The sequence below is a fragment of the Hydra vulgaris genome, chromosome 01, assembly GCF_038396675.1.
Source record: "Hydra vulgaris chromosome 01, alternate assembly HydraT2T_AEP".
Lineage (NCBI taxonomy): Eukaryota > Metazoa > Cnidaria > Hydrozoa > Anthoathecata > Hydridae > Hydra > Hydra vulgaris.
This window is the reverse complement of record NC_088920.1, coordinates 12047945-12070605: the sequence shown is the minus strand read 5'-3', so window position 1 is coordinate 12070605 and position 22661 is coordinate 12047945. Positions and strand designations below refer to the sequence as shown.

Here is a 22661-nt window from a genome sequence, read left to right as displayed (position 1 = left end):
TGTCGGGTTCTGATAAAACTTGTTTATAAATGCTTTGGCCAGTAGCACCATCAAAACCAGCCCACGTTAGTGTCATTGTTTTTATTGCTTTGTCGTTCAATATCAAGTGCCTTAGCACAGGTTCCTGAACTGCACAGATTCTTTGCAAAGTATGAGTCATTAAATCTTTTAAAGGAACTGAAGCTGAATAGTCCTCCACTGTTATGTTTGCAGGATAACATTTCAATTTTGCATCTCTGACATCATTGTAAGCGGGGTAGATGTTATACTCTTTCTCCAAGGCTCCGCTTCTAATCAATTGATAGGAAGCTTTTGTCAGACTTGCATCAATTATTAAAGCCAGTGCTTCGTCTGCTGAATATTTAGTTGCTTTATCTGTATTTGATATATTTAAAACATTCTTGGCAGCAATAACAACAGATTCATCTCTAAATTTTTTATTAGCAGCAAAAAATAATTCATTGGATGAATGAGATTCAATTAAACAAGATACACGCCGTTTTTTAGTTTTATTAGAACTATTATCAAATGCAACTGGTTTTCGACCACGTCTACTTGCAGTTGGTTCATTGTCTTTTTTTCTGACAATTAAATATTCATTAAGCCAGTTCACAAACTTCTTTTCAAAATTTTTCACAGTATAGTTTGCAGATTTCCACTTTTTTTTATACAAGTAAACAAATCGTTGAACAGCATGTCTAAAATCAACGTCTTTAAAATCAGCAAATTTTGGCTGAATAAATTTTAATATATCTTCAGTAATATTTTGTTTTGAAATACTAAGATTGTTTTTTTGGAGAAAATTATGAATGTCTAAGTTTAACAAAACCATATCTAAATAATTATTGTAACAAGTATTTTGTATTTAAAAGTAAAATGTTATAATATATATGCCGCCTGGACTACTAATACTTGTTAGTAATTAAGTTACTACAAGTGTTAGTAATTAAAATTAAAAGTAATTAAATTACTGTCAGTGTTAGTAATTAAATTACTAACAACTACCGAAAATATGTTGTTGCTATGTTATGCAAAGTAAGGTATCCATAGTAACCAAAAAAAGTTAACCTCATAAGAATTCTGAATCTCATTTTAATACATACCCCCAATATTGTGTATTTAGCGCAAGTAAAATACTGTTAAAACAACGTTAATGTAAAAATGAGTTGTTGCTATGCAAAATTTAGTACCATAGCAACCAAGTTAAAACATACATAAAATCTGAACGGGGATTTAAGGGGATGAGCAATCAATTAAAACTCGATTGAAGCATCATATAGCTCAAATAAATATAAGACAACACATGACAAATTGTGGTAATTAATAGTTATTGTGCGGCCGTGGCGCAGTGGTTAGAACGCTTGCTTTATAAGCAGGAGATCCAGGTTCGAAACGAGCTCTGGACAAATTTTCGCGTCACTGTAAGGAAAGAGGCGTGAACTTCCTGGTTAAATGCACTTCCGCGGTGCTCTGTGACAAGACCGTTAGGACTTCTTGGGGCACCTAAAATAAAAATTAAAAAAAAAAGTTTCTTAAGAAATTTTTTTTTTTAATCTGTGATTTTCAAAGTATAACTGAGATAACATGCTATGACAAATTTATTTCACACATTGGTTTTTCTTATCTCTAAATACTCTAGAATAACATGTACTAATTTTTTGTTTCAAAAACGTAGATGTAATTGAAATATAACACAACGTTGATGTCACCGTTAATTACTTATTTATAATTTTTTATTTTTTTTATTTTATCTCAATATTCAAATGCTTAGAGTCCTGGTAACTAAGGGATTTAATATAAATAAATTATCAATAGATATCTCCTAATATATGTAGATACTAAAATTAAATAGGTTTTCAAGATTAGACAACTAAAATTTTTCCCATTTTGTCCACCTACTGGCCCACTGTGCGGTGTCGCGTTAAATAAGTAGACAAACAGTTCTGCGCATGCATAAAAACCCAGCGTTAACTAAGTAACATTGCTTATAAACAAAAAAGATGGCTGACGGATGACGATCACTCTGTTGAAGATGTTAGAAAATATCTTTATGATGGAACAATTAAGAAATGTATAAGTTTAATACAGCGTAAATCATTTCTAAAATGTGTTTAAAAGTTTCAGTTTACTGGTATGTATTAATATTTTTGTATTATTGTATGTTTATTGTATATTTTTGTATTATTGTATATTAATAATTTTGTATTTGGACTTTAACTTTTTTTGAAGATTTAGTATTTAATCTCAGATAAAATGTAAACATTTGCGTATAATTTATATACGATTGTAAAAATTGCAGTTATAATTCTGCAAATGACTAATCTTCAAGTCATTTGAAGATTAGTCATTTGCAGAATTATTGTTCATTTGACAAATGAACGTATACAAAGTAACCGTTGCATACACGTTTTGCATACACGTGTCACATGTGTTTACAAATGTTTACATGTGTTGTAAACGTTTGCATATAGTTTATATACGATTCTAAACATTGCAGAAATAGTTCTGTAATGAATAATAACCTTATACAAATACTCAAAAGTAACCATTGCATACACCTTTGGCATACAAACGTAAACATTGCAAATAAAATTCTGCAAACTAGTCTTCAAATGAACATTTATTTTGAAATAGTTTGATGAAAGTGTGGAAACACTTGTTTTTCTATTTTTTCCTCTTCGATGGAAGGCTGTAATATAAAATGTTTCTAACAAGCTGCAAGTTCTTTTAACAGACAAAGAAAAAAAACATGCTTTTAAATGTGCACGACTCTAATCATGGAGCTTATGTTGGCCTAATAACACAAGAATTAAGCTAAAAAGTGCTTTTTATTGGCTAGGTAACAGGGTTAAATATTTCAATTGAATATATTTTTATCAAATTTTCTCATATAATAATTGTCTTCTTTGCATTAAAAATGATTTTCAACATGGTTTATTTTCTAACTTAATGTAATTGTAATTATAATGGTAAATTTTTCCAGCACAAAAGCTTATCATATTGTTTGCATAATGTTATCTAGGTATGGTTAGTGATATTACAAAATGGGTGAAAGAATGTGACAAGTGCCAGCGCATGGAGAAGATTAAAACTTGTGCTCCGGAACTTAAACCAATTAAGGTCATCGAATTGTGGGAGTTTTTAGGTATAGACCTCATTGGTCCCCATACATGCGTACAATCTTCAACTAAGCTCACTCCATTTTCTTTAATGTTTGGCAGGGAGGCACGATTTTTTTTCATCTTTAGCTCTTAATGATAATGATCCTGATTTTAATGATAATAATATTGACATTGCAGAAAGTAATGCAACTGAATCACAGATTTAACAAATAATGGATTCCTGTATTGCAGTTCATGTCATAGTGAATAATAATATTTGTATTGCACACAAAAAAAATGTATAAGCACCATGATAAAAAACATTTAAAAGGTTTCAAGTCATTTAATTTTAAAATAGGGGACAAGGTTTTAGTGAAAAATTACAAAAAGATAGGTTGCAAAAGTATGTATGGAGCATGATTGGCTTGGACTTCCTATAATTACCAACATAAATTGTCAACACAGTCTAAAGAAAAAGCCTTAGATATTTTAAGAAATCCATCTGGCTGGCTTGATGACACCTTGATTGATTACTTTCATATCAGTTTCCTAAAATATCTTTTTCAAAGTTTCAAAGTTCGTGTATTTTTAGTTGTTTTTATTCAGGTGGTTTTTTAGAAAATTACAGTTTTATGCAGATTAATGTTAGAAAATCACATTGGATCCTCTGATATTGTTTCCCATTTTTGAAGTGTGTTTAGTTCTACAATTCACGTTCAAATAAAGATGATATGCCATTGATAGTGCACAGAGTTGCACATTCATCCTTGAATTGTCAAACAAGCAGTTCTTTAATTGTCGAAATAATGGATTGTCAAACGCAGCCAAATGGAAATGATTGTGGTCTTTTTTTGTGTAATGGTATCGATCCAAGTCTAGTTATGGAAACATAATGATATGAGGCAACATTACCTGAAATGTATTAGAAATGTTTCCCTTTGTTACTGTGTTAGACAGTTGTAAAAGGTCTGCCTTTTCTATTGATTGCAATCATTTTTGTAAGTGCAGACAAAATAATAATAATTGATTGTCATTCAAGTTTTTCTGGATATGGATTTATAATTCCTGTTACATCATTAGTGTTTATGTATCCTGTTGTTTCTATATTTTTTTTAGTTTTTATGACATAATACACAATAAAAAGTTTTTTTGTTTTCTATTGTGGGTTTGTTTATGTATCTTTTGTTTTAGTTAATGATTTAGTTTATTTTAGTTATTTAATATATTTAAAACTTTAGGTAATAAGTTAGTTATTTATTTTATGTTTATATATGTCTTATAGTCGTTTAAAGTTATATAAATGGTTAGTTTAGGTCATTTCTTGCTTCTTCTTTATTTTGTTATTGGCATGATGATTTGTTTTGCTTACTTTGTAGTTTATTTTTTATTCTTATCGGCTATTTATTATATTAATTAGGATTATCGATATATAGTTAATAGCTACTGTTATTAAACTATGTTTTTTACTTACAAGCGTTTGTTTTTGTAGCAGTTAGCTATAAGTACTTCTACAACGACAAGAGTAATATTTAAAAATATGGTTATGTTATTTTTAATTTTAATGAGATATTTGATCAATTTATTATAGAATATTGTAATAGTTTAGACTATTCTGGCTTGTAAATGACGTGACTGTTTTAGCATTTTTAACATTCATACATTTCAAAGATTCAAATTTTTTTGGCACAAATTTAGAGTTCATTTTGTAAATAAATTCATTAACATATATTGATCAACGCAGTTGTTAAGTATTTTTCTGGCACAAAAGCAAGTATTTATTATTTTTCACTGCATTTTTATTATACTATTTATGTTATACTATATTTCTATATTATATAGGCTTGTAATTCCATGTGGAAAAATTGAATTTCTTCCGAAAATGCCCAAATTTAAATTTTTTTAACCAAGTTAAATTTTTTCAAAAGGACATAGAAACCGTGTTATTTTATTTTGTTATTTAAATTGTGTTAGGATTTTTTGATCTTAATTTCAAAATAAAGTTTTAGTTTAGCATGAAGTGTGTCGTTTCTTTAAAACATCACATAGTAAGAAATAGTAAATTATTGTGCTATATACTTAACACCGCTAAAATCGTCGAATAACAACCGTCTAAGTTGTTATTCAACAGTAGTGCAATAGTGGTGTAGAACGCTCGCCTCATAATCGAGAAGTTCCGAGTTTGATCACCACCACGCCCCTAGTAGTACCGCTCTATTTGTTTCTTCGCGAAACAGCCTTGTCCGTCATAGTTTGTGTTTCGGTGCTACAGAATTTAGTGAGGTTTGTAACCTCAACTAAAATAGCTTCTTCGACTGTAGTGGCTTTCTCGGCCTTGGGAAGGTGAATTAATACACACAAAAAAACAAGACGCTAATTAATAAATCCTATTCTTTTCTTCTTGTTGTGAAAATATCAGAATACTTTCCTTACTATTTATGTGCGTGCGATCAAGTAACAATTACTTTTAATCGAAAAGCTTAATTGTTAGTGAGAACAATTAAGAATCAATCAATTAATTAATTAATTGATTCAATTAATTAAATCAATTAATTTGATTCCTTGAAGGCCGCCGGGCATACATTGGCCCAATTACATTGGCCCAATGCAGTTTAGCCAGCAAAGTTTATTCAAAAAATCAAAACTTTAAAGTTTTGTTTTTTTGAATAAATTTTGCAAAATTTATTTTATTTTAAACAACAGTTACGAAAAAACCCGAATATACAACAATCTAAAAAAAAAATTGCACCATTATGATCAAATTAGAAATTTTTCTTTTACAAAATACTGATATTTACCTTGCGCTCAAAGCCAAATAATTTGGGGACAATTTGGGGCATTTTTCGAGGTGTTTTGCTGCTTGAGCACACGGTAAATGTCAACAATATTTTCGGAATTTTTTTTTGTAATCGTATTTTTGTTAGATTTGCTCCAAATTTGGTTTTTTGTGTATTTGTGTGAAAAAAACTTTTATAACACCCCTACTTGACATTGTTCTGCGCAAACATCGTGTAATAATTTTAAACTAACTCTTTCTCTTATATAATCTTTGCTCATTTTTCCCTGAGGCTTTCACGGATGCATGCATTTCCTTAAAGTAACTGGTTTTCGAGTCCAGTTCGAATCAATCTTTAAAGAGTTTTAAATTTTTTGTTTTCTCTTTAGATTTGATATATTTATATTATGGCTACAATTTAGAATGGATCCTTCCACAAAAAGAAAGCGTCGAAAATTATTAAAAAAGTGCAACAGAATGTTTTCGGACAATACTTTAGCGCAGCCAATGACTCGTTTAATGAGTGAAATTATTTGTAGTAGCAACAATTTGTTGAAGGAAGACCAAATTGAAGCAACACCTATTGACTATTCCAAAAAAGATATTTTTAATTATAATTCAGAAGGTAATGTATCAGATACAAGTAGCGATCAGCTGACAGACTCATCGTTATCAGTATCTGATATCGATATATCTACTGATGGTGAAAATGATAATGTTGCTAATGTGAGCAAATCTTTAAAAGATTTTGGAATCGAAACTGGTCAAAGCTATGCCAATATGAAAGTTCTTTTTGAAAAAATGATTACTCATCACCCTGAATTACCCGGAGATCCACGAACACTGTTTAATATTTCTAAAAAAGCAATTTCTCCTAACTTACGTGATGTTTTTCCTGGTAAATACTACCATTTTGGTATTCAAAATGGTTTATGCCAACTCATTCCTATTTTGAAGCAAGCTAGTTTGATTGGTGAAAATAATGTATTTAAATTAAATATTGGTATTGATGGTTTACCTTTGTTTAAGAGCACATTGTTGGATTTTGGCCTATTACTGCTGCAATTGATAAGATCAGTAATTCAGTATTTTTAGTTGGGTTGTATTATGGTGAAAATAAACCAAAATCATGTCATAAATTTACATTTGATTTAATAAATGAAATGAAAATTTGTTCGGAATTCGGATTTGTTTTTGAAGAAATTACTTAATACGTGGAATTTTTATTTTGCAATTGCGATATGCCTGCAAAATCATTCTTGAAATGCGTAAAAGGTCATACTGCTTATTTTGGTTGCGATAGATGTGAAATTAAAGGAACAAATTTCAAACATCGTAGAATATATGAAGGTGAATCAATCTTAAGAACTAATGATTCCTTTAGGAATAGACGTCAAGAAGAACATCATCACGAAATGTCACCTTTTGAGTCAATTGCCCATCTTGATATGATTAAATTCTTTCCTTTTGACTATATGCACCTTTTTTGTAAAGGAGTATTTGTGCGTTATTTAGAAATTTTACGAAGTGGTCAATTGCCCTATCGTCTAAGTGTAAAAGGTATGCACAATTTAAACACCGATATATCAATTAGTCATAACTGTACCCCTTTTGAATTTCCCAGAAAACCACGTAGTATGAACCATCTTAATATGTGGAAAGCAACTGAAACACGATATTTTTGTTTGTATCTTGGACCCTTTTAATTGCAACGCCATGTGTATAAAGAATATTTCCATAATTTTTTGTTGTTATCAACAATATTTAGAATTATTTGTCATCCAATTTTGAGCATTTCTTTAAACAGTTATTGTAAAGACCTAGTTAAAACATTTATTACAAACTCAGCACTTCTTTTTGGTCGTGAATTTATCAATATGAATGTCCATTGTATGCTTCATATTGTTGATGACTGTAAAGTATTTTTGCGTGTTGATAATTTTAGTTGTTTTCAATCGGAAAATTTTATGCGATTTATAAGACAATTTGTTAAATCGCCAAATCTTCCATTGCAGCAAGCTGTAAATAAAGTGCTTAACAGAGGTCAAAATTTAAGGCAGCTAAAATCAATTGCTTTCAAACCTAAAAGTTTTTGTAAATTATCATCGTGTATTTTTTATAACAAAACTACAAAGATTTCATATTACGCTAAATGTTATTTTAAAACATTTTTGTTGTCAAATAAAAAACCAAATTGTTATGTTATGCTTTTAGACAAAAAGATTGTTAAGATACGTAGTATTTATAATAGCAATCGAAATGATGATATATGGTTAAAAGCATGTTACTTATTGGAACAAACTGATGCGTATGATTATCCCCTAAAGTCTTCTGTGTTGGATATTTACAAAGGAACACATTTTTCTAAATCTTTAACTAAAGTTCCTATTAATTTAGTTTATTGTAAACTATTTTCGTACAAAAATAATTTTACTCCAATTTTGCATACTTGTAATTCTTAAATTATCTTAATAATATTAGTTTTTGCAAGCAATTTGTTTTTTATTTATTTATTTGTGCTTTATTTATGTGTCGTAATTCCAATTACTATTTTTGCGTTTAACTATTAAATATGAAGATTTAAAAATGGTTAATTTTTTTAAACAACATACAAAATATTAGTTAATTAACAATGGTAAATTTTGTTACAGATGAATATTTTAATTGAGTTTGCTGACAGTTCTATAGCCGTAGCATTACATTCGTGGCTAGAGTCGGATGAAGTAGATCAAAACGGCTTCCACATGGTTGCATTTCCCGATTTTAAATATACAAAAACACGATATATGCTGAAGAATAAATTACCAGCACTAACAACATGGGAAACTGTTCCATGCAAAGTTTTATACAAACATGGTAAGTGTGCATAGTAAATAGGAAATTTAAAAAAAAAAACTCAAAATCTAGCTGATAATAATACTAGACTGATAGATTGGTAGGATGATTTGCTAGATGAATTATGATTAAATTAACTTATTTAATACTAGTTTTTTTAATCAGAATAAAAAAATTTTTAATTAACGTTTTATTCTAGAATCTCTAAAAAATATTTATAAACACTGCAAAAAATACTCAGAGACTGGAAATTTACTTTCAACGGACTATGAAAATGGACGAAATCGCAAACAACCTCTGTACCTTTCGGACGAGGAATACGAAACAAATGACAAAAAAAAGTCAAAATTGACTCACAAAGAAAACGAATGTGGCTTAGCATCACCACCAACTCCACCAACAACACTGAATACACAACTTCTTCATTTATTTCCAACTACACCATCACCATTATTTTCAGCACCATCACAACCTTATTCTTTGTTTTTATCACAAAGTCCACCTCGTCCAACACTGCCACTAATTGAAACTTCATCCGAATATTTTGGATCATCTGCATCAGTTCGAACATGCTTAAAGCTCGGCAAAAGACTCCAAGTTCGAAGGATAATGAAATTGAGAAATCTAATTTGCCAATTTCAAATGCAACTATGCGTTGTAAGTTTTCATGATAATTTGTTAGTTAGCATTAACCACAACATTTTTTTCCTAATCTGTTATTTCGTATACTGAAGTAGTCCCTAAATTTAATATCATTTTATTTGATTATTGTAGCGTGGTTTCAAGAAATATTCACCAGTCTCATTCGGATTGAGGACACCCAAAAAACTCTCATGGGCATGATGGTTGGTCTAAGCAATACGAAATCTGCTATTAATGCGCCTGTCAAAGCTTTAAAATTCAGCACATCAGCAGACGAGCTTGATAGTCACCTGTCTTATTGGCTGGAATTAAATGATTGTGATCGTCAGTCTTTGGTAACTTTAATTTAAAATAACTTTATACAAAGCTATAGGTCTAGCTAAATGTATGCAGTTATTTTTTTTTATTTCTAATTTAAACTAATATTTTGCCTATGTTTTTAAATTGAAGATTACATCTTTGTCGAATGTCACACTTGCATCACAAAATCTGTCTGGCAAGCTTGCTAATATGTTGTTGGCCCTGGCACCCAGCTCAGTTTGGTCTTTATATAGCCGGGATGGGAAAAGAGGGAAAAGGAGTATTAGCCCTAGTATTTTTCCCATCATAATAGGTAAAAGTGATTGATTTCTATATGTTTAACCTAGCCATGCTGTATTTTTTTTATTTATTTTGTCAAAAAAAGTTTTACTGCTGTGCTAATGCGATTTCAATAATTATATTATTGAATAAATATATATATTTTTTTATCGATTCTATTTTTTTAAAGATGTAGATTTTAATTTTAATATTTTAAAGATTCTCTGCAGCTAAGATCGCAAAATCGCATTAACCCCGATAAGGTGGCAGAGGCGCTCGGGGATCAATTAAAACGAATGCCAATGCATGCAAAACGCGCAGCAGTCAAGGCTGAATTTAGGGGGGTCTATAGCCCCGGGCCTCGCACTTTTAGGGGCCCCGGCATTTATAAGAGGAGTTTTTTGTTGTTTTTTTTCAGTAATTTTTACCCTGATACACTGAAAAAGGCCTCGAAAAACAAAAATAGCCCCGGTCTTAATTTGCCTACGTATATATATATATATATATATATATATATATATATATATATATATATATATATATATATATATATATATATATATATATATATATATATATATATATATATATATATATATATATATATATATATGTATGTATGTATGTATATATTAAACAACTTGTTTCAATTACTATTTTTTGGATATTTAGTGAAACAAAATTGTATTTGTCTCAATTGTATTTTGCTCAATTGTATTTGTCTCAATTGTATTTGTCTCAAAAGTGATACAAAATTGTATTTGTCTTTAATTTATATTTAATTTCCCCCCTAAATCTACGACCATAGCTCCGATTTTCTATTTTCCTTTTATCATTTTCAGAAAAATTAAAGAACTGTTTATTATTTTGATGAGCATCTTAAAGTGTCATAGTAGCAACTTACAGGTGAAAAAATGTTTTAAATTAAGAAACATAATATCTTTTGATCTATATCTTTCCCTCCTTATGACCTCCCTAATTTATTATACAAAAGCTACAATAAAAAAATAAATAAAAGAGTGATAATTTTAACCTCTCAACATGCAACTCAATATACCTGAAAATAAAGTCATTTTCAATATTATTATAGCCTAAGGTCGGATTTACAGGGGTTAGGGATCAATCGTGGGGACCAATCGCCGTTTAACAATCAGAATAATAGGAGGGGGGGGGGGTGGAGTGGAGCAATCGCGCTTTCTTAGATACTTTGCATTTATATTTTTCGTCAGTTTATACATTTTATATAGCACGTTGTTGGTAAGCGTAAAGTTAATAAAAGAGGCTGTTTAAAACTGTCACGAAATTTTATTTAATGTGTTGAGCAAATTTTATGGCATTGCCTGCTTACAAGCTGTAACTAATGAATAGAAAAAAAAGACAATTGTCAAGGGTTCGGAGTCTTCTAGAGGGTCTATGTGATTTGAAGACCTTTCTCTTCTTTTTTGTTTGAAAAGTTGGTGTTCCATGAAAAATTCTTTAGAGAATTGATGCTTTCTTAAGAAAAGTGGTTTAAATATTAAAAAAGTGGGTTGAGGGTTCGTAAATCAAAATTGCCTTAGGTCCAATCCACCACTACTAACAAGTCAGTAAACCTGAATAACAGCAAAGATAGATAGATATAAAAAGAGTTTTCTGATGTGTGTCCCCTCATACATCAAGTTCACTGATTTATAAAAACTTATTTATTAAAAGCATCATAATAACATTTTTTTTTTTTTTTTTTTTTTTTTTTTTTTTTTTTTTTTTTTCTTTTTTTTACATTTCTTCAATATTTATAAAATACAAGTTAAGATATAATAATATAAACAATTACAAGTGAGGATTTTTACTATAAATAATAAAATAAAAAAAAAAGAATGCGGAGACTCGTAGAAGACCTTAAGGTCTTGTCGTCGAGAACCGCTGCAAACTCGTTACAAATTTACGTGTTACATATTTTAAAATAAATAAAAAAAAAACTGTGTTTAACAATATTAGAAGAAAAACATAATTTAAATAAAAAATAGAAATTTTCAAATAAATTTCCTATTAAAAGTATAAAAGTATATTATCAATGGACAAAATGATTTTCTTAAGTTTCCTTTTATAAGAGGTATAAGTCCATTCATGAGAAAAGTCAAAATGTTTCAAAACTATTTTATTCCAAAGAAAGGCTCCTCGGAAAGAAACACAAGATTTACCAAAATTCGTATGCGAAAATTGTAGTCGAATAGAATTATCATTTCGTAGATTGTACTTGTTTTTTTCTTTTATTGAGTATAAGTTATGAAAGGAAGAAGGGGAATCGTTGGTTTTACATTTATACATAAAACATAAAATATTATAAACGTTTAGCTGATATATATTTAAAATATTCATTTCAAGTAAGAGAGGCCTGGCATGAGTAAAACGGTCTTTAAAGTTTATAAGACGTGCAATGTGTTTCTGTTGACGATGAAGAGGTTCTAGTATACTTTTGTTCACACTACCCTAAGCAATGTTAGCGTAGTTAATATGGCAGTGAATAAAGGAATAATATAATTGAGTTAAAGTATGTTTATTTAAGAAACTTCTTGATTTATATAATATTCCTATAGTTCTAGCAATTTTGTTATTTAGGTTGTTAACGTGGTGTTTCCATTTAAGATTTTCATCAATATAAATGCCTAAAAATTTTGTAATTTTTGTTCGCTTTATTTCAATATTGTCAACAAAAATAGGTGGTGTAATACTTGGAATTAATTTTTTTTTTGAATTTGGGTAAAAAAGCATCCATTTAGTTTTTTCTATATTAATTGATAATTTGTTTGATTTGAACCAGTTAGAGATTTTAATAAGCTCAGTGTTCATATTTCTAAATAATGTTGTTAGATCATTGCTGGTTAAAAAAAGATTAGTGTCATCCGCAAACATAATTGTCATTAAGTTTGAGGCTTTGTAGAGGTCATTGATGTATATTAGGAACAGCAATGGGCCTAGTATTGAGCCTTGTGGCACTCCACATGTTATATTTAATAAATTTGATGATAATGATGAGTCTATTTGAATAAACTGTTTACGATTAGTTAAATAGTTCTTTAGTAATAATAAAGTATTTCCAGTGATTCTATAATGTTCTAGTTTGTTATAAAGAATTTCATGATCTATAGTATCGAAAGCTTTCGATAGATCTATGAAAATACCTAATGTGTATTGCGATGTTTCAAATGAATCACCAATATTTCTTGTTAGTTGAAGTATTGCATGTTCTGCAGAATTATTTTTTTTAAATCCATATTGGTTGTTATATAATATTTTGTTTTCTGATAAGTGCTTAAATATTTTATTATATAGAATTCTTTCTAGAATTTTTGAAAAAACTGGGAGAACTGATATTGGGCGATAATGACTGAGGTTTGTAAGTTCTCCTCCATTGAAAATTGGGGTAACTCTAGCTATTTTGAGTTTGTCGGGAAATACTGCTTGGCTTATTGAGCACGTAAAGACCCTAAAGAGAATATTTTTAATTATGTCATATGAACCAATAACAATATTCCCGTTTACATCGTCTGGACCAATTGCTTTATTAGTCTTAAGCATTTTGAAAGCAATCTCAAATTCATCAAAAGATACTTTAAATTTATTTAGAGAAGATGTTTCAGGGGATGTCAAATCTTTTTTTGAATTGATTGAATTATTAATTATGGGGATGTTTTTGGCTAAGTTTGGTCCAACTGATACAAAGAACTTGTTTATTTCGTTTGCTATTATGGTAGGGTTATAAAAGATGTCAGTATTTATTTTAATTGCCTTTGGCAAAGAGCATATTTTCATTTTATTGTTACAAGTGATTTCATTAACAAGTTGCCATTTTCGCTTATAGTCGTTTTTATATTTATCAAATAAGTCGTTGTAATACTTCCTTTTAAGGGTTTTTTTTTTATTTTCAAATAGTTTGGTAAAGGTTTTATAGAGTGTTTTGCTTTCAATTGTTTTTGCTTTAAGGTATTTAATATATAGCTTTTGTTTTATTTTTGAGGATTTTCTAAGGTCTTTTGTTACCCATGGTGATTTTAAACTTTTTTTTGTTTTATTAATTTTACATTTTGGGAAGTTTACATCATAAACTTCATAAAAAACTTTAAAAAATGCATTATACATATTATTTGCCTCTGACAAATTACTTACTGAATTCCAGTTTATTAAGGATAATTGTTCCTTAAATGATAAAATATTTTTATCATTAATAAAGCGTTTGATAATGATCTGTTTTTCATGTAATATCGAATCTGTATTAATATTTATAGATAAAAAAATAGGAAAATGATCCGAGGTATCACTTTATAACATAACACACAATATATAACATAATACACAATTAATGATAAAATAAAGTTGTCGGATTTAAAGGGAACTTTACACTTATCACTGGTTAGCTATTGTATTTTTTTTAAATCGTTTTAGTTGTTTTCAAGATTTAGATTTCTAAAATCCAATTATAACTTATATAAATATGAATAACTTTATGGTGAGAAAAAAAAGCTAATAAGGTCATAAGTAAATTTTATTACGTGACATATTAAATATGTTTAAAAGGTATACAAAGCGGAAATCATTTAATTTGTTACCTTCAAGTTATGAGGCATATTGGAATAGAATTCCCGAGCAGTTTTCCTCAAAAATGCTTTAAGATTCATGAAGTCTTTATACTTGGCATCTTGTATCGGTATTCTAGATTGGAAAGCGTCAATAAGTTCAACTGAAGGGTTTGTGTTTAGATTTTGAGGAAGAGGTTTGCATTCTTCAGTGGAAGAGTAACTTTGTAAAAATTTTTTGGCTCTGATGTGTATTTTAGACACTATATGTTTGCAACAGTTGGATTGCCCTTTTTACAACCTGGTCGGATTTCGGTGTAATATTTGATATTAGAAAATATCTTTAAAAAATCATATTTAAGGAGCTTTACTTTGTACATTGGAAAACTGATTTTCGCATTTTTAATGTAAGCAATGTAGTCACTAGGGCTCATGTATTGCTCTACCTCTAAGATTTCTTTCAATGGCAGCGTGTACGCTGTCTCCTTCCATATGCGTATGTCCTTTTTCTAAATACTTTCTTCTCAATTATTAAATTATTTTGAACAGAAAACAGAAGAAGCTAATGCAGTACAACGATTTTGATACGTACAACCTTCAGAATATATTTTCCCTTTTTTAAATTAGGATTTTTTTCTATACATTCTAATAAGTGATAAAATAATATGGAAGCAAACACGTCACTTTCCAGCCCACCTTCAGTCTCATCCCATAAATAATTAGTTGCCTCTTTTGTATGAAGATTATAAATTGTTTGATTGTGAATTTTGATCTTTTTTTTAAAATATGAAGCACCTGCAAACATAACAGGGCATAAAAGAGTTTGTTCGCAATCCATTGTTAAAACTAATTCGTTAAGAATAACGTTTGTTTTATCAAAGTCTTTACTATTTTGAGCTTGTGTTTTTAAAAGCCAGTGATCTGTATAGCTAGAAGGAAATATATAATTAGGTGTACCTTTTTTTCTTTCTCGAATTTCCACGCAGAAGTCAAATTGATCTTTTCTAGGTTTGTGTATAAAAACGTTCTTCTGTTTTAATAACTCATAAAAGGTTGTGTGACCCACAGATTCTACTTTTTGTTCTGCTGCTTTAATCTTGTAATATCTGCAATATATATATATATATATATATATATATATATATATATATATATATATATATATATATATATATATATATATATATATATATATATATATATAATAAAAACTTTTTTTTATTAGGTATTACCTATATTATAAAAAAAGATTTTATAAATTTGGAAAAAGTCCACATTAAATACCACGCTATAAAATTATTTACATTACTTTCGTGGGCATAGTTTACCCAGTTTGAGAAGGACTGTATTGTGTTAAGTACAGTTAAATTTCGGTAACTCGAACACCAGTTAATTCAAACTATTTTATCTCGAAGTATTTTTATAGGTCTTTTGAAAGCAGGAATATGTTTTACATTACGTTGAATCGTTTTCCGTAGTTATTTATAGGTGAGAGTTAGCGTGATTTAACTGTCACAACAAGGTTTTGTTAGGTTAGGCAGATAAGTTCAAATTTTTTTAATTCAATTTTTTTTTTGAACAAATTCTTTTTATTCAAATTCAAATAGCTGAACTTAGTGTAGCAAGTTCATAGAACTTAGGTGTTTTTTATTTAAAAATAAATAAATTGACCTCACAGCTATAAACATTTAATCTAGGTATATTATACCTGAATGTTTCAGCCTTAGATGTATAGTCATCGACTAAGTAGAGTCTTTTAGTGTCTTTTCTACAATAATGAGATTCCGATTTTTCTAAAGAATCAATAGACTCATTTGCATATTGCTTCGGTTAAAAACCATTGAGACTAGCAAAAAAACCAGGTTTAGAATACGTCGTATAAGGATTTGTTTTTGCGTATTCTGTTTAAAAAAAACGACGTACTGTGCTTTTAGACAATGTCAGAGTGTTTAAAAAAAATTGCTGGCATACGGGTTGTATAATATTTTTGACTTTAAGATGGTGAATAAATTTTGTTTAAAAATAATGATATAAGATTTATAATGGTATAAAGTGTAAAAATCTAAAAAAATTGGGAAAATTCACCTTCCCTATCTTGTACTCTCATATTTTCAGTTAATGCAAACTTCTGCACCCATTGTCTCTGTAAAGAGCATTTTATACATGATTCTACTATTTTAGCTGGTTGTTCTCTTTTCACAACAGGCAGAATTAGCCTCAAGTCACCACCAAAAAGAATGACTTTTTCTCCGAATGGAAAATTGTTGTTGCAAATATCTTCTAACAACCTATCAATTGCATTTAAGGCATGTTTAGGTATCATGGATGTTTGATCAAGCAGAAAAAAGTAACTTGTCTTAAAAAATGCCAGTGTATAGAGTTAGGAGTTATATTGCATGTGCTATTATCCAATATTGGAACAGGAAGTTTGAATAAGCCATGCAATGTAGATCCATTTGTAAGAAGAGTTGCTGCTATGCCAGTCCATGCAGCTGTAGCAGATTTAAAGCCCCTACTTATGGTTTCAGCAATCAAATAATTATACGTAAAGGTTTTTCCACTACCAGCTGGTCCATCCAGGAAAAACAATCTAGAATGTTGATTTTCTACACTTGGTTTCTCATTCAGTGCAGCAAGGATATCATTACATACATTTAATTGATTGACATTAAGCAGCAGCCTCATTCGATTGGCTTCGTCAATAGATTGTTGAACATTTTCATCAAAATTTTCTAGATTTAAACCTATTAACTCATCAATAACAGGCAGATTGTAATCAGCATGCGTTTTACCACTTTGATTAGTGATATTATCAATTTGACGAAGAGAAGCTTGTTCAGCTATTAGAAGTGGGACTGAGCAGTGAATGAAATCTTTCATCATAATACCTTTCTATGTATCCCAGAGATGTAAAGGATTGTCAGGTTCACAAAAGATCAAAATTATTGAAAACAACTGTATAATTTGCTTTGGCATATGCGTCAAAACTGCCTCAGAAAGAGTATTCTGCCATTCAGGGTTGTCTTGCAACAAACCTTTTAAAACACATGCTTCACGAAACATTTCAAGAACAATACCATTAACAGTACGTACATCTTCCCATGATGTTGCTCCTTTTGCCTGCAAAAGTAACAGTCTTAGAAAAAATAATTCTCCAGTTGGATTAACTTTATGCATTCTTACTATCAACTTATTACCACCCCTTTGTCTAACCTTCCATTTACAATGTTTATCATCAAATATAAAGTGATAAGGAATGTCTACATACAAATAGCAATGTGCTCTTTTATTTTCAGTATTTATAAACTAAACCATGCCGTTAAGTGCGTACCAGGTTGAGCTGCACAATCTAAAGCCATTAGTTCTGCTCCTTCTCTAAAATACACTAATTGATTTTCAGGTAGATACACTTCAAAGCATATAATAGTGTGTGACATATGACTTATTGGATACTCGAAAATTTGCCACAATGCTTCAGGTGCACTAATATAACGACAATCTGAAAAAGTGTTTACTTCATCATGATTAATTTGTTCATTTATTAAAATATTGGCACAGTCATAACCCTTGTATATGTATTTGTACAAATATTTAACAGCCTTAACAGATAGGCAAGCTTCAACATTATTGTGAGCTTGATATTTCTTTGATAACCATTGATTGTAAGGTACCACCCAGCGATTATCTACATTGTTACCTTTAATATTGATAACCAAACCATTATCACAACGTCTATAGCGTGGATAACCATTATGAACTGCTACTGTGTTAGCATTAAATTCTTTAAGATAGTTTTTGCTGCACACCCCATCTTTCATGCAGGGAGAATTTGGATTCAGTATGCCACATGGACCGTGAATCATGCAAGTTTTAACAACGCCATAAAGATCACGATTAACAATCGGTTCTGGAATTTCTGCAGATATTAAATTATTGATATCATGTGCTATTTCAAGCTTATCATCATTTGCAAAGTAAAGAAAAAAATGTGGCAAACCACGCTTTTGAAATTCAATAACCTGAATGTTTATTTTTTGAAATTCAATAACCTGAACTGTGTATTAGGGAAAGTTGTGTTACAACTTTCCCTAATACACAGTGCTTAGAAATGTCATTGAGAAGGTTATTCAATTTGAGTTTAAATACTCGAGTAACCAAGTTAGGTCTATCATTTGCTGTCTGACCTGGATATAAATTTTAAGTCTTGCGCCATTTTGGGTTGCAAGTGAAAGCAATAAAAAGACCTGGTTTACCATACTTTTTAATTATAGCTATAGCATCTTCAAAGTTTTCTGTTAAAGCTCTAGGACTTCCTACATAAGTTGATGGCAAGATTACAACACACCCTGGTCTAACATTATGATTATTTCCAAGGTTGTTTACATGCTCGTGTAAGGCATCATACTGCTCGCCATTAATTTTTCTCAGTTTGTTTTGGTTATTTCTGATGAATAAGTTTAAATTGAAGGCGCAGGTCTTCAATTTAAACTTATGCATCAACAGCATATTGCTGAAACAATTTTTTGCCATAAAAGAGTGAAGAAAAAAATTGTCTAACTGAAAATTTATAATTGTAATACTGAGATAATGTAACATGATTTTCTAACCAATGTAGCACGTTCAGGGTTGTGAACCAATTGATTATGCCAACCAGCATCACCCCTTGGAAAAAATAGAGGATAAACTATAGGATCTAAGTTGGCAGACATACTTGATATATTTTTAAGAGGATGACCTATTGGGTAAATAACAACTTCCCTGGATGCAGGTGGTGCACCATTTTCATCAACAAATACAACTGCAACTTCATTATGTGAAGGGAGATTTATAGCAATGTCTATCTTGTCCTTCAAGTAAAGACATTTTTACAACTGACACTGAGCGATCTTCATGAGCTTCTCAATGAATTTCTTTATCTTCCACTTCATGTTTCACTCCACGCCATGTTTTTAAATGCAAGAGCAAATGGGTTCTCTTCACTAATAAAACTTTACAATCGAAACATTAAATCATTTAAGCAAGAATCATTACCACGTTGTTGCATTCTAAAATTTACTACTGCAAGTGGATCGTAGGTGTATAGTTGACAATATGTTGGCGGAACATCTTGATGTAGCCTAAGATTATCTATACGATGAAATACTTGACCACATATTCTAAAACATGGCGGCCCATGATTCATGGGTTGAACTACATAAGCTTTAAATGAAGCAAAAGAAAGACAGGCATCATAATTTCTAATATATTTTAAAAAACTCAGATTAGGATTTCTATTTGCATAGTTTCCTTTAAATAAATCTTCAAAATCTCGTGAAAATGATGAAGGTTGCGACAAAACTACCTTTCCATTTTGGCAACATAAAAAATGTGTTTCATCAGGAAATTTCTTAGCAGCAGATGCTGACAAAATCATTTCTCCTAAATAATTAATATCTGGAATAGCATTATGATCTTATGACTTTAAAAATAATCTTATGACTTTAAAAATATATATATATCAGCTAGGAGATGTTTGAAAAAAAATTAGCAAATAGTAATAAAAAAAATTATTAAAAGCATGCAATTCTAATAATAAACATACTGCTAACACAGAAAAATTAAAAAAAAAACGTTGTAAACCCTTTTTTGCAAACTTAAATATTATTTCTTCAAAAAAATTATTAGTAAAAGTTTTTAAAAAATTCATAAAACTATACAATATTTTGTTCTTCTATACCACATAAATACATCATCTGATAAATCTAAAATAAAAAATGTAACGTAAATAAATAAGAAAAACATAACATACAAAAAATGAAAAAAACCTGCTGTGATTTACCAGAGTAGTAGTTGTAAAATAATTTTATTTCATGTTAGCTTTTACAAAATAATTTATGCTGGAACATCATAATTTCAAGATATTTATAGCAAAATCATTTAGTAAACAGCGCTAAAGACTAAAAATCAAATTGAGATAAAACAAATTGTATAAATGGCAAAATAATTTGTCTTGGCTTTTAGTGAATGATTAAAAGTGATTTTTAATAATAAAATTACCTATAACAACTCAAAAGATAAAAAAAAAAAAAACATCACAGCAACAACACACAACAATAGCACGCACCATAAGTTAATATAATACGCATATAACATAACTTAAGTAACATAACATTCATATATATATCAGAACATAAGTAACAACATTATGCAAAATGTTATTAAAATACATTAGAATAATTAATAATAAAGGCTTGAAAACACCTAGACCTAAAGCAGTAACAGTTTGACACTAAACACTGTTGTGTGACCCTCTGTTATAAGTACTTGGCTGTCAAGGTTGACTAACCTTGCTCTACACGTTTACCAAGTCATAGCACTTTGAAAACATGGAAACAACGTAATATAAACGTATGTACCAACTATAAACAAAATAAATGTGTTTAAATATGTATATAACGTTAAGTATATACCTTGTATACATATTTAAACACATTTATAAAACAATTATATAACACATATTAACACATACACAAACAATAAAAAAACGCTTTACATTATTATAAAAAAAAATTGATAAAACAACTATAAAGCACATATTACCACATACACATACTTATCAAAAAAGCATATATGCAAACAATAAACATGTGCAAACAAAAATTTTAAATCATTTGACGCGAGAAAATTTAAAAAGATTCAAAGTGAACAAAATAAACATACACAAACAATAATCTTTACCTTCATTTTTTTTTTCATAAGAACTGTTATCCTTATAACAAAATTTAACCTTTACATACAATAACATGCGACGTGACATGTCATGTCAGTGTTGGCACAAAATTTTAATTTATTTTTCTAAATTTTATAAAAAAGAACAAAAATAGCTAATAGCATCACAGAAATTTTAAAGTAGTAATAACCAAATTATGGAAATAGCATTAGTATAACTTTTTTGTTGCATAAAAAATAATTAGGCCTCATCCATGCCCCTATTTTCCTTCTAAAAAATAAAATAATAAAAACTGCTGCAAAAAAAATAAAGCTAAAAGAAAAACTTAACCAAACAAAATGTAATAAAAATGATTTAAAAAATTATTAGGGGTGATCCTTTCTACTTTATATCTAATAAAAATAATAATACTTTATATCTAATAAAAATAATATATAACTATTTTCTATACTTACTTCAATTAAAATATGATCTTAACGATGATTATTTAACTTAATATAATTCTTTATGTAATATTTCTAAACTAATTAATAATAATAAATTTTAAAAGGAAAAAAGTTGTAACTCGCTTAAGAGCTCTTTCTCCAATGACCGCGTGAATTTTGAGAACACACTCTTTCAAAGCCTAGTAACTAATGAAATGACATTAAACGTTAAACGGTAAACATTAAACGTTTTCTGTAGCAATTATATTATAGAGCAATTATATTATATTAATTATATATTTCTGAGAGCAATTATATTATATTATAGAGAGCAATTATATTATATTAATTATATATTTCTGAGAGCACTTATATTATATTATAGAGAGCAATTATATTATATTAATTATATATTTCTGTAGCAATTATATTATATTATAGTTATTCTATTGGTGCTTTATTTCTTGACACGACTGATGCCCGGTTATGAATTTCTGGAACACCTTTAGATATAGTTTGTTGATCTCCAATTTTTAGTATTAAATTTATTATCTAATCTTGAATTTCAATTTTTTTTTGTTGCACCAAAATTAAATTATCTGAGATTTTCAATTCGCCAAAAGTTCTGCTTTAACCGCCTCTAGCTGACCATTTTGAATATTTGTCATTATTTAATTTATCCCTTGAGATTTGATGCCGTTTTGTTATGATATTGTTTGATACAGTTGAATACAGACATAAATTTAAATAACTTCAATTAAAAAAAAAATACAAAAACTTCCAACAACTATGTATAACATAAAACAGCACTACACAAGTTAATTTATTCACTGCTACGAAAACAAAACACTGCATAAACAGTATAAACTTTCCAAATTATCAGTATTAAAAATTTCATTAACTGTAAAATTGTAATCTTACTTTGAACTCTTTTTAAATATAAAACTCATCTGGTTAAATAAACACTTCTAACATCTGCAGAAGGGGAAGCATGACTACAATTTCTAAGATTGCTTCAAAAAGTTAACCTTGTACTAGAGTTTT

General features: G+C 29.0%; 2 protein-coding genes across 4 annotated transcripts; one reads left to right on the top strand and one right to left on the bottom strand.

The window, feature by feature from the left end:
- The first annotated feature begins 1988 nt into the window (after nucleotides 1-1988).
- Nucleotides 1989-10408, top strand: LOC136075110 (uncharacterized). 3 transcript variants are annotated; one of them, XM_065787405.1, is made up of 5 exons: nucleotides 1989-2131; nucleotides 8526-8730; nucleotides 8909-9366; nucleotides 9484-9686; nucleotides 9802-10408. In XM_065787405.1, exons 2-4 carry the CDS (start codon nucleotides 8526-8528, stop codon nucleotides 9550-9552), a joined length of 732 nt encoding a protein of 243 aa, XP_065643477.1. In that variant the 5' UTR covers nucleotides 1989-2131; the 3' UTR covers nucleotides 9553-9686; nucleotides 9802-10408. The 3 variants fall into 3 exon arrangements, with proteins under 3 accessions (XP_065643477.1, XP_065643479.1, XP_065643478.1); XM_065787407.1 differs by lacking the exons at nucleotides 8526-8730; nucleotides 8909-9366; nucleotides 9484-9686; nucleotides 9802-10408 and adding an exon at nucleotides 6297-8364; XM_065787406.1 differs by lacking the exons at nucleotides 8526-8730; nucleotides 8909-9366; nucleotides 9484-9686; nucleotides 9802-10408 and adding an exon at nucleotides 6264-8364.
- Nucleotides 10409-17782: 7374 nt separating this feature from the next.
- On the bottom strand, nucleotides 17783-19896 carry LOC136074101 (uncharacterized). The gene is made up of 4 exons (XM_065786402.1): nucleotides 19540-19896; nucleotides 19091-19330; nucleotides 18728-18959; nucleotides 17783-18537 (listed from the first exon to the last, which is right to left on the bottom strand). The coding sequence occupies exons 1-4, from the start codon at nucleotides 19894-19896 to the stop codon at nucleotides 17783-17785; spliced, it is 1584 nt and encodes a 527-aa protein (XP_065642474.1).
- Between the last annotated feature and the right edge of the window lie 2765 nt (nucleotides 19897-22661).